This window comes from Temnothorax nylanderi, unplaced genomic scaffold, assembly GCF_030848795.1.
Source record: "Temnothorax nylanderi isolate EJ_2023f unplaced genomic scaffold, tnyl_v1.0 TNYL_tig0764_pilon, whole genome shotgun sequence".
Classification (NCBI taxonomy): domain Eukaryota; kingdom Metazoa; phylum Arthropoda; class Insecta; order Hymenoptera; family Formicidae; genus Temnothorax; species Temnothorax nylanderi.
Window position 1 is genome coordinate 51,045 of NW_027249826.1, and position 12,558 is coordinate 63,602.

The 12,558-nt window shown below is 41.3% G+C and overlaps 2 protein-coding genes and 1 pseudogene across 2 annotated transcripts; 2 read left to right on the forward strand and 1 right to left on the reverse strand.

Moving 5' to 3' along the window:
• The first annotated feature begins 612 nt into the window (after positions 1-612).
• On the forward strand, positions 613-9,894 carry LOC139785254 (dedicator of cytokinesis protein 7-like; annotated as a pseudogene).
• Positions 9,857-10,653, reverse strand: LOC139785255 (uncharacterized). Its single transcript, XM_071724439.1, has 2 exons — positions 10,586-10,653; positions 9,857-10,522 (listed from the first exon to the last, which is right to left on the reverse strand). The coding sequence occupies exons 1-2, from the start codon at positions 10,651-10,653 to the stop codon at positions 9,940-9,942; spliced, it is 651 nt and encodes a 216-aa protein (XP_071580540.1). The 3' UTR covers positions 9,857-9,939.
• Positions 10,438-12,345, forward strand: LOC139785252 (uncharacterized). The gene is made up of 2 exons (XM_071724436.1): positions 10,438-11,823; positions 11,903-12,345. The coding sequence occupies exons 1-2, from the start codon at positions 11,375-11,377 to the stop codon at positions 12,039-12,041; spliced, it is 588 nt and encodes a 195-aa protein (XP_071580537.1). The 5' UTR covers positions 10,438-11,374; the 3' UTR covers positions 12,042-12,345.
• Positions 12,346-12,558: the final 213 nt, after the last annotated feature.

Below are 12,558 nucleotides of genomic sequence, written 5' to 3' on the forward strand. Positions count from 1 at the left end.
AGGGAGCTCTCCTTAAGTATTACCATTAATAATTAATGTTACAACAAACAGATATGGACAGTTAAATTTGACAAAACTATAATACAGATGATTCTAGCTTTTGAATCCAAATTAATTAATGCAGATTTATATCTGTCCATATCTGTTTGTTAATGATTAATTAATTTGGATTTAAAAGCTAGAACCATTTGTAGTTTTGTCAGATTTATATCTGTCCATATCTGTTTTGGTTACTGTAAATTTCATATGATATCGTGGTTTACTCGTTTTAATAAATAAAGGAAAATTCTTTCACAATCTAGTTGTTATGCTAATTATGAACTGTCTCTTACAATTTAATATTAACTAGAAGACAGCGGCAGGAGACAAGCTCTTATATATGTATACATGATCAATTGCTTTATTGTAAAGCTCGGACGTTAGGTTGAAATTAAAACGAAAACAACACTACATACGTCGCTTTGTCATGAGAATATAAATAAAGAATGTAAATAGAGAACATAAATAGAGAATATAAGTTTAACTGAGAACATAAGCACGACTAAGTATTATTTCGATATGGCATTTAACAGTTACAAAATCTCGTCGGATTAATTTGCTGGGACATTTATAATGTCTTCAGTCCGGCGTGCGTTTGCTCACAAGTTAAGCAAACAGCATGCCGCCGATGTGAAGCGGCAAATTGCCACTTCTACTTCCTATTCTCGTGATTTATCCAAGAGCGGTAGCAGTGTATCAGGATTTTCTTCCACGGTATATAGTCTTTGGAAAACTGGCATATAAAGAGATTGCCAATAATCTTGGAGTAAATTAATATTTAATTCCTTATATGCAGATGTCCCTGTGCGAGGTATTAGAACCACTTGATTACGAGGAATTCTTGGGACAGCATCAGTCAGTGCTGGACCGTGATCCTTTAAAACCAATACTAGTTTTTCCACCGGGGGACGTCGAATTGAGAGTCGTAAAGAGGAAGATTCAAACAGAGGAGCCAGTAAATGTAAAAAAATAGTTGAAACGCTATTAATTACAATACAGTTATTTAAAACTTGCCATCCATTCTTCATTTTGATCATTTGGCTTTCAGTGATACCGTGTCGCCTTATGTGAAAAGATGCATCGAGAGTTTTACTTCAGACTGGGTCGTAATACATCGTAAATACAAAGGTAGAATCTCACCTATCGCCAGAGACAGATTGCTTCAGGATACACCTAGACAAGATTTCAAGGTATCTAGTGCTGGAGATAAAATTAATTTATTTGTGATAAGCAGGAAGTGAAAGCGATTTATCTTAATTAGGTAGATCAAGAAGATGCAAATGGCTGTGTATCACCGAACGAGGAGGATGATTTGTCCAATTCCGGAGATACTCCGAGAGGATCTTGGACAAGTCTGGATTTGCGGCATTCGCAACATGACCCTCTTCTGCCGAGTTTGTTAGATCATGTTTGCCTCGAAACGATCGATCAGATGAACGAGCAGAAAAGATTGGAGGATCGACAGGTACAGGATTATAAAGCGGCAAGTTTGTCCGTTTTATTTTGATTAAATATTCTTAATATTTGTTATTAAATATTTTATTAAATATTGTTCCGGATTCGGCGTTGCTGATACATTCTATTCCGCGATATTTAGACAACGAGTCCGTAAGTCAACAACAGCGTGTAATCGATCACGCGTACACGCGTCTCCTACAATCGTATCACGCGCTGGTCATGCTCCCGCATACCTGCGCCGCTTCCGAACTCGAAGGTTTTGTGTGCTGTGCGACGATCCGGCGAATTTAGTTCCTGTATGACGGGCCTGCGATAAAGACCGATCGGTCATGGGATTGTTCGCGCCGTATATTGTGTCGCCGTTCTCCTGCGTTAATACTAGGATGTGCGGGCGTGATTATCCAAAGATTAACAATCAATTGGATACCGGCCTCCCGTGTTATTGGGAGCGAGCTGGTTTTGGCGTGGAGCACGCTCTCCTTGCAGGCCCAAGAACTGTTTTCAGCTGACGCAGCGAAAATCTGCGTCATCGCGCGCAGCAAGATCTCCGTTCGCGCGTTTCAAGATCTCCGTTCTATATTCGCGCTCCTCAAGATCTCTTTATTCGCGCTGATCAACGCTCCGTTCCGTTACGCGCCGCCCTCTTTCCCATTCGTTTACGCGCTTTGTAGTTACGCTCGTGCGAGTCGAAATCCGCTGGTGCTCGGAACTATATTCCGTTAACGGGCCTTCAGTCCGTCGGATCGATCATCTTTCTGTCGGCGTTTATTTTGTATTCTGTGTATGTGACGTAAATATAGATATTGAGATTAGCGATAATTCACTCGCGAGTGAATTGAGAGTGTCCCGTTTAACCGTCGAACCTTCTGAACCCCAGACTATATCCTCATACATTCCTCAATTAAATATTTTATTAAATATTTAATAAAATATTGAATAATAAATGTTAAATATTAAATATTGTATTTATTGTTCAATATTTGACTAAATAATTAAATATTTATTTTTCAGGAAGCCTTGTTCCCGCTTTACGCTCCTCCGACTTCTCCTGACGACGAGTGGCAAGAAATCAGCGTTGCCCCGGAACCTACAGAACCTTTTGCTCATAAAATTCTCGTAAAATGTCTGCAATTAAAGTTAGAACTAGAAGTGGAGCCAATATTCGCGAGTCTCGCATTATACGATGCCAAAGAAAAGAAAAAGGTATGATATTTTTTATCATTGAAATTACAACTTCAAGAATGCATAATGCTAATTACAAATTGTTATATTTCAGGTGTCCGAAAATTTCTACGTCGATATGAATTCAGAGGGATTGAAAAGAATGCTTGGAGGACGCATCGCTTATAGCGATGCAAGTATCTTAGCTAGAAGTTCCGTTTTAAGCATCAATAAACCCAGTCCCGATTTGTTTCTTGTCGTACGGCTCGAGAAAGTATTGCAGGGCGATATATCGGAGTGTGCCGAACCATATTTACGCGAAGATAAAAATAAAGATAAGGTAATAAAATGTTAAAATAAAATACTGATGCATTCAAAATGGCAATTTCTCATATTATTGTCTTATTCATTTCAGTATAAGTCAGAGCTGCCGCCGCTGCTGCGTGCGAACGCCTGGGTCGTTATAGAATGCCTCTCGCGTGGACTGCAATTCATCTGTCTGGTGTAATCGGAGGCAGTGGTGATACGGATAGCACTGGCAGTGCTGGATCTTTAGACAGAAAGTCGGGCGGTCTGGAACAGTGGCGAAAGAAAGTGGAACCGCCGACGCGACGTGGTTCGCTAGAAAGACGGAGTTCGGATAAAAGACGTAGTTGGTCGCCGGACGATTTTGCCAATTGCCTCGATAGCTTTAGGTTTGTATAATGCTCCATTTTCCTATCGAAAGGCTTAACTAACATCTTGATATTCTTATAGACCCATTACTTTAACAGTCTCGAGCTTCTTCAAACAGGAAAGCGAACGACTTCGCGATGAAGATCTTTATAAGCTTTTGGTTGAACTACGAAGACCTGGTTCCAACTTGAAACGATTAAAATGCTTACCAGGGATATTGAAATTGGATCTCAGTCCTAGACCCGAAGAACTACCGAGGTGTCTTGACCCGACCTTAGAAGATTAGTTCCATATCCGGATGAAAAAAATCGACCGGTTAAGGAGATACTCGAGTTTCCAAGCGAAGTTGTTTCGCCCGATTTAACGTATCGTAATCTTCTATATCTTTATCCCAAGGTGCATATCGAATAAAATTGTACCATCAATTATTTCTTATTAATTATACGACATGAGAAATTATATTTTATTATGTGTAGGAAGCAAACTTCAGCTCCAGAACTGGCTCAGCCCGTAATATCGCTGTAAGAATTCAGCTTATGGGAGGTGAGCAAGAAGCCGACGCGCTTACAGCTATCTTCGGCAGATCATCGTGTCCTGAGATGATGCATGAGTACTTTACTTCCGTGTCATACCACAACAAGAATCCGAATTTTTACGACGAAATCAAGATGAGACTACCCGCGGATTTAAGTGCGAAACATCACTTATTGTTCACTTTCTATCATATTAGTTGCCAGAAGAAAGCAGAGCAACCAAACGTCGAAACGGCGGTCGCGTATACAGTAAATTTCAATCAGTAATTAATAAAACCAGGACTTAGTAATTTGATTGATGAACTAAATATGTAAAATTTTAATTATAGTGGCTACCGCTTCTAAGAGCCCGCAAATTATTCCTACATCGCACCCTATGTTCTTTTGCCAGGCACTCGATGGGTGGATGCTCATCGAGGGGTCTTCACTGTCATATTGGAGCCTGTTTCCAGCGTTCATCCGCAAGACAAATATACCGACAGGTAATAATGTATTATTTTTTCCTTTGTGCGAATAAAAAACGAATAAAAAGATATGTAATAATTTTTTACATAATTTCCATATTACAGATTTTTATCATTATGCGGCTTTTTGGAAACCGGTCAAGTTTCGCCTCGTATCGGCGAAGCGGGCATGGAATCAGAATTGAAATCAGCTCTTCTCGAATTAGCGCGTGCCTCGCATTCCGCCTTGGTGCGATTACTTCCCCAATTACTGGATCAATTACTGTGTCTTCTAATGCGACCGCCAACATTACTCTCAATCGTTGAACGTTGCCGCCACCATCTTCGAGGCTCTGGGACTGCTTGTACGAAATATCACCAATTTACCGGACGGTCAACTGGACGCGCATGGAAGACACGCGCTATTGGCCATCTACATCGCGTATCAATGCTCTTTGCCGAGCATGACTCACAACGGGGGCGTCGTGCGAGCACAGAGCAATCCCGATCTGCCTCTGGAAGATCTGGAGATGGAGATCCACTCGCGGGGATTGGACAGAACCGCGTCGATGCGACAGGAATCCCCCTCGATCAACAGTCATCCTACCAGAAGACTTCTACACGAGAAACTTGCCTTGCACTGGGTTGTATCCACCGGTCAGGCACACGAACTGGCGATAACTCATTCCTGGTTCTTCCTGGAGCTGATAATGCGCTCGATGGTTGTCACGCTGTCTGAGATGGCGTCCTTGGAGGCACTGCGAAAACTGAGATTCTCACCGCAGTTCTACGACGATGTCGCAACGCTCACCGCTGCGTTAACGTCCGAGGTGATATCGCGCTGCGGCAAGGAAATCCGCGTGGCGTCCAACTTGATATCGAGCCTTGGCAATTTCCTATCCGACTTGCTATCCGTGATGGACAGAGGATTCGTGCTGTCGTTCGTTCGCGCCGCCTGTTGCTCGCTGTCGGATGCGTCAATGCATATTCCCGACTCCGCAGCGTTATTCGCTCTGAAACTCGATCTCGTGAGAACGGTGTGCTCGCACGAGCACTATGTAGCATTGAATCTTCTCTTTGGCACTGGCTATACATCGGGATCGGCTCCGGCATCGCCCAGTCCATCGACTGGCAGCTCAGGCAGTCTAATATCCACTCTCGTGCCTGGGGATAGAGCCCGGTTTTCGGAACTCAGTCAGGAATTCAGGCAGCAGCACTTCTTGGTCGGCATCGTTCTGTCCGATCTGGCAAACACCTTGGAGATACCAAATCCGATGCTACAGAATAAAGCTATTGGGACCGTCCGACATCTCATGAGCTGCCACGATGCTGATCCGCGATATTCCGACCTGCGGCGAAGGCTAGAGTTGCCGCGCTATATCTGCCGTTACTTAGTATCTTGATGGATGCCTTACCCCAGCTTTATCATTGGGACTCCAAAGACAAAAGCGTTTATCCGGATGAATCCGGATCGATCACGCAATCGGTAGCATTGGCTATTGCTGGCGGAATGTCGGCGGACACCGCGGGCAATCAGTGCCGTGTATCTCTGAGTTCCGAAGCTACTCGACATTTATTAATGTGTGCCTTATGGGTGCTGAAGGGATTAGAACAAACCGCTCTAGCACAGTGGTGTTCCAAGCTCAGCGCGAGACGTATTCTGAGCTTGCTGCAAGTACTAAATATCGCCACCGCAGCTTTCGAGTACAAAGGCAAGAAAGCACTTAAAAGATTGCCACCTCAAACAACGGCAGTAGGTAAACAATATATGTTCTAACCCACCGCGGGGGTATCGGGTTACACAAGGGTATCGGATTTCGCGGGGGGAGGGGGAGGGGGTACCGCGGGGGGTGAGGGGCGGGGGGTATACCGCGGGAGGGGGGGTATACCGCGGGGGGGGGGGGTATACCGCGAGGAGGGGGAGGGGGGAATCGCGTTGTTTGCCGCGCCGCGGGCGGGGGAGGGGGGAACCGCGTTTTCGGGCGCCGCGGGCGGGGGAGGGGGGAACCGCGTTTTCGGGCGCCGCGGGCGGGGGGAGGGGGAAACCGCGTTTTCGGGCGCCGCGGGAGAGGGGTCCGCGGGGTGAGGGGACCCGCGTTCGCGTTTTCGGGCGCCGCGGGAGAGGGGTCCGCGGGGTGAGGGGACCCTCGTTTGCCTTTTCGCCGCGCCGCGGGGAGGGGCGACCGCGTTTTCGCCGCGCCGCGGAGTCCGCGTGCAACGGCCGCGTCGGTCCGCGTGACGTCACACGGCACGCTCCCGCTCGCGTTATCTCCCCCTCGTAGATGTTCTCTCGCGCCCCCGTCCCCCGTTCGCGCGCGTCTTCACAATCGCGCGCGATCCCTCTCCCCCGTTCGCGGTCTCGTTCAGAAATTATGCGAAAACTACAAATAGAAAATTTGCTTACCACCGCTTGATTTCAACCTGAAACCCCTGGCTCTTGAGTCAGACACCTTCGGCTATTTGCAACACAACAATGATTTTATACAAAATATTTACAGTTTTGAACACAGATAAGTTAGAAAAAAGCAACACATGAAAGAAGCTGTAAGCATAAACTGCAGTTTTATTGATATGCAATACAGACAGCCTTCGAACACCATGTCTTTGCCACGTAGCACTATCAATCACAAACAGTGCAAATTGAACAGAGATTACACGGCATTATTTAATGTAGTGGACCTCCACACGACGCACAGAATAAATGATCGATTATCCGAAGTTTCTTTTCCAATCAAATTCGCTGTTGAGAAACTCCCGGTTCGATCGGAGATCGGCGATTCCCAATTCGCGACGGATCAAATATCGCGCTACGTCGACTCTCCACAATTTCAATCTGCTACAATTTCTCATGCGCGGTTCGCTGATTTTCACGATTTTGAATTTACAATTGAGCACCGGTTTGCACAATTTTATGTACTCGTCGCTCATATCGTGTTAAAAAGAAAAAATCGCGGTATTGCACTCACGACTTCTAGTCCTCGACTACTGAGCGTACCATCAAATTCATCCTTCTATATCCCACTATTGTCACATCGTTTGTTTATCATATCTAATTTCACCATGATCTCAGCATCCATACATTTGGGCCTCACGAAAAATCTACAATGTGCAGTTTTGCACGTGCGCGATGAAGTCACCGCGAGACACGTATGTTCATGAAAACGATATCGCGCCATTAACTTTCAATGGTTTAATCTGTATAACTGCTATTGAACCGCTGTCAAACTTCTTTAAAACAGCTATCAAACAACAACTAAAAACAGCTATCAAACAACTAAAAACAACTAAAAACAACTAAAAACAACTAAAACAGCTTTAAAAACATCTTTAGAAACAACTAAAAACAACTAAAAACATCTTTAGAAACAACTAAAAACAACTAAAAACAACTAAAAACATCTTTAGAAACAACTAAAAACAACTAAAAACAACTATCAAACATCTTTAGAAACAACTAAAAACAACTAAAAACAACTAAAAACATCTTTAGAAACAACTAAAAACAACTAAAAACAACTATCAAACAACTAAAAAGAACTAAAAACAACTAACAAACAACTAAAAACAACTAAAAACAACTAAAACAGCTTTAAAAACATCTTTAGAAACAACTAAAAACAACTAAAAACATCTTTAGAAACAACTAAAAACAACTAAAAACAACTAAAAACAACTAACAAACAACTAAAAACAACTAAAAACAACTAAAACAGCTTTAAAAACATCTTTAGAAACAACTAAAAACAACTAAAAACAACTATCAAACAACTAAAAACAACTAAAAACAGCTAAAACAGCTTTAAAAACAGCTATCAAACAACTATCAAACAACTAAAAACAGCTTTTGAACAGCTAAAACAGCTTTTGAATAGCTTTTAAACAACTAAAACATCTATATTATATTACAAACTATGTGGGAAAAGGAAATAAAACATTTTATATATACATATATAATTTATTTAAAAAAAATCATAATTTTTTCTGGTGTCGCGACCACCAGTTACATATTTTTAATACATTTTGTAATGCGCAATTCTTAACATGTTTTTCACATCTTATAGTATTAGTAACATCTAGATTATTTAAAGATTCGATATCTTCGTAATCGGCATCCAAAGTCTCAATGTTTAGATTTTTTCTAGCTTTATTCTCAAGTAGATCCACCAGCCATTCTCGTTTCTGGCATCCCTTGACGTACACAAGAGTCGACGTCTCGTCGCCCTCTCCAAGCACGACCGATGTAATTAAATGTTTCGCCATGCTGTATGGCACGTTTCCATCCTCCCATCGTAGTCCATGGTGATTTGCAATCAACCAAGAAGCGCATGATTTGTCGGATTTCTTTTTTTGTTTTGCATTTCTTCCTTTGTCTTGCGTACTGCGTCATAAAAAATAATGTGAAATAGATACATCTACGCAGTACGCAAGACAAAGGAAGAAATGCAAAACAAAAAAGAAATGATCTTTCAAGATTCAATTGGAGCGAGAGAGAGAGAGAGCAAAGGATATATAACGATGGATGCATCAAGCCGCAGTAGTATGATTGAAAGTCTATGTGCAGCGATACATCTGTGTAGCGATCGATACAGTTAACATCTGGTAAATGTGCAAATTAATATTTAAAATTATTGGAATGTGATGTGGTATAAAATATTATGACATCATAATTTTTATATCAAAGGTTTCCACAGTATGGAGGACGCTGTCCGAAAACACTTCGTTGATTTACGCCGTACGATGCATTACCGCGCCTGCTCAAAATGTCATGAAGCATTGTACATGACATTTCCATGCAACATGTGCCCAATTTGCACGAAGTGAAAAAAACGAGGCAGACCGCGCTCTTCATCACAGTCTGCCTCGATGTTGTCTTCAGTTTTTTCGTCTGCCATTTAGCACATAGCTTCGTTAACAGTTTAGTAATTATTACCAATAATTTTTAATCATGAAGCTTATCATTTTTTTTTTCACAAAAGTCAACGCCGCTTTGTTGCAGTCTGCCGGCCCTTTCTCTTCCACGAAATCGTCTGCCAATAATTTTCCGCGTTTCGTAGCAACAAATACTTAACATTCCTATAATTTTTATCCCTGAGCTTTATCATTTTTTTCCTTGTAAAATTTGTCATTTTTGACCGTCCACCCCCGCCTTAATCTTCCTAAGCGCGCAGGCAGACTGGTCACTCAGTGTTCGGGAGTGCTAATAGAACCTCACTAGCTATAAATATTTCATGTACCTTATACCTTGCATTTTTATGTAGCCAGCTCTTAGACTATATCGAAGCAGTCGTATCCGTAATAAGCTTTACGAAAACGCGCATACATATCGAAAAGGACGGGCTTGGAAAAATTCCCCGTTCGCGCACGTCTTCTCGCTCCCGTCACCCATTATAGTTAGATCATTTTTATATTATTTTAAGTGATTTATTTATTGGAAATAAGAGGAAGAATATTTAATAATTTATATGAGACAGATGAGAAAAACGTTTAATGATCGCGCGCGGCGAGTGCGGCACGCGCATTCTTATCGAGAGTTACCGCTCTGTAATTCTAAACCGCTGACGGTGGACAAGGGAACGGTAGACAGAAGGAAAGATAATTTTATATACAGTGATATGCATTTTAATATACATTTATTTCTCATGTAATGCATCGTGTATAATATTATCTGCAGCATACGCCAACAGTTCACAATCAATAATTGAATTTTTATCATAAAATTCATGCAAGATTCTAACTGCATTACATTTATTGGTGATACAATTTTGGCGTAAAATGGTTACAAATTGTTTAAATTTTTCACTTACGCCATGAACATTTTGGCATAGTTGAAAATACACATTCTCGACGCAATGTTCTAGTTCGAACAGGAAGAGTACGGTTGACGGTTTCATGTACAAGCTGGTGTCGCACGATGTCAATTTTACAATATCTGCGTCACGTATTTTAACGAGTTCCAGATCTCGAAACGCTAGCGATGATGGCGCTGGTGACTGCACGAGTCGCTGAATATCTGCACGTTTTTCGATGAATGTCACCCACGTTGCATGAGGCAGAATTATCCGATTGCCTCGGTTATCACCAATAAGTATATCCACAGAGGACATAGGTCCCACGTTGATTCCAACATCCAAAAATTTATACGCTGTCGATGTCAAGGCAAATCTCCTTCCCAAAATACGAGGCGTATAACGGGGTTTATCAAAACTGAAAAAATACAATTATGTTTATAAAAGTTTTTTTTTTGCACAAGTATATACGAAAATTAGCAGTACTTACTCATTGTGCTGTTTCTCGCACGTTTCATCCTGAATCGGCACGTAGTAGTTCACACCGTGAGTGTTCATCGTATCTGGAGGCTGTTTGTGACGTAATCGAACCGTATCAAACTCTTGACTGCGCGCGCTAGAATCCTTGTAGACTATTTATACATACAAAAATGTGAATCTTGCAAATAGCGCCAATGTACGGCTGGTGCATGGTGACCACCACCACCACAATCCACATATATGTTAAATGTGATATCTTTGTCAAGAACATTCGTAATGAGATTACCTCATCGGGCAATAGCATCAAATATGATTTTTTTTTTTCAAGACGTGTTTTACGTGTCTCGCGATGATTTCATCGAACACATGCAAAACTGCAAGTTTTGCAATTTCGCATAAGTCAATGGCGCAATATCGTTTTCAAAAACATGTTGCGACGTGTCTCGATGATTTCATCGAACACGTGCAAAACTGCAAATTTTGCAAATAGCGCCGATGTACGGCTGCTGCATTGATACAGATCAAATCACCGAAAGTGAATGGCGCGATATCGTTTTCAAGAACATACGTGTCCCGCAATGATTTCATCACACACGTGTAAAACTGCAAATTTTGCATTTTTTTCGGAAGGCGCAAATGTACGGATGCTGAGATCACGGTGAAATTAGATATGATAAAAAAGCAAACGATGCATCATTAGTAGAATATAAAATGACAAATCTGGGACATACGCTCAGTAGTCGAGAATTGGAAGTCGTGAGTACAATAAAGTGTGTCAGGAAGAGGATCGTGTAATAAAATGTGGTTTGTAGAAATACCGCGAGAAATTAAATTGAAGAGAGCGGTGATAAATGTGCGATCAATGGATAATGCATGTTTCGCATGGTCAGTGGTGGCTGCTCTGCATCCAGCCCAAAGAAATGCAGAACGGGAATCGTCGTATCCACATTACAAGTCGGTGCTAAATCTTACAGACATTGAGTTTCCAATGACGATGGATCAAATTAAACAGTTTGAAAATCACAACGATATATCAATCAACGTCTTCAGCATCGAGAAAAAAAACAAGGAACTTGCTATCCTGCCAATACGGGTTACTGATCGAAAGATGGACAGGCATGTAAATCTGCTGTACGTGCAGGACCCACGAGACAACAATGGTGGGCATTTTGCGTGGATCAAGAACCTATCCCGCCTCGTGAGCTCGCAAATCAACAGGCACCGTGGTCAGAAATACTTTTGCGATCAGTGAGTATACATTCTAATAAATAATAAAAAATAATTTTTACGTAAAAAAAAAATATATAAAAAATTTCATTATTTACAGATGTTTGCACTATTTCTACACGAGCGAGAAATTGGAAGCCCACACCGTCGACTGTCAGGAGATGAACGACTGCGTGATCAAGTTACCGAGCGATAACGACAAGTGGTTGGCCTTTAAAAATCACAGCAGGCATGCATAAGATCCAAACAACACAAGGTGTACACCGAAACGAAAATAGCTCTAAGTCCGTACAATGATAAGCGATACATTATACCCGGTTCTACCGAGACGCTGCCATGGGGGCATTATAAAATACCATCGTAAATATATATTGTAATTACATTTAGATATTTATGAAAATAAATGACTCATTTGTATGTATAATATGTTTTTATATTGTAATACATTTTTACAATACATTATTCTTGTGTAATGAATCGTATGAATTATCAATGTATATATGTATATATGTAATGTATGTAGTAGTATAACATATAAATGTATGAATGTATGTATGTAATGTAACGTATGTATTATATTAATGGAAGGAATATTAATAAAGATATTCTACATATGTGTATTTCATATTTTTTTATTATATACTTTATATGTATTACATATTTCAAACACTTTACACGTCGAGCAATCGCAGACGATCCACCAGCTCGTTGGGGTCATCCCAGTGCACGTAGTCGATCTTATTGTCGGTTAGCGTC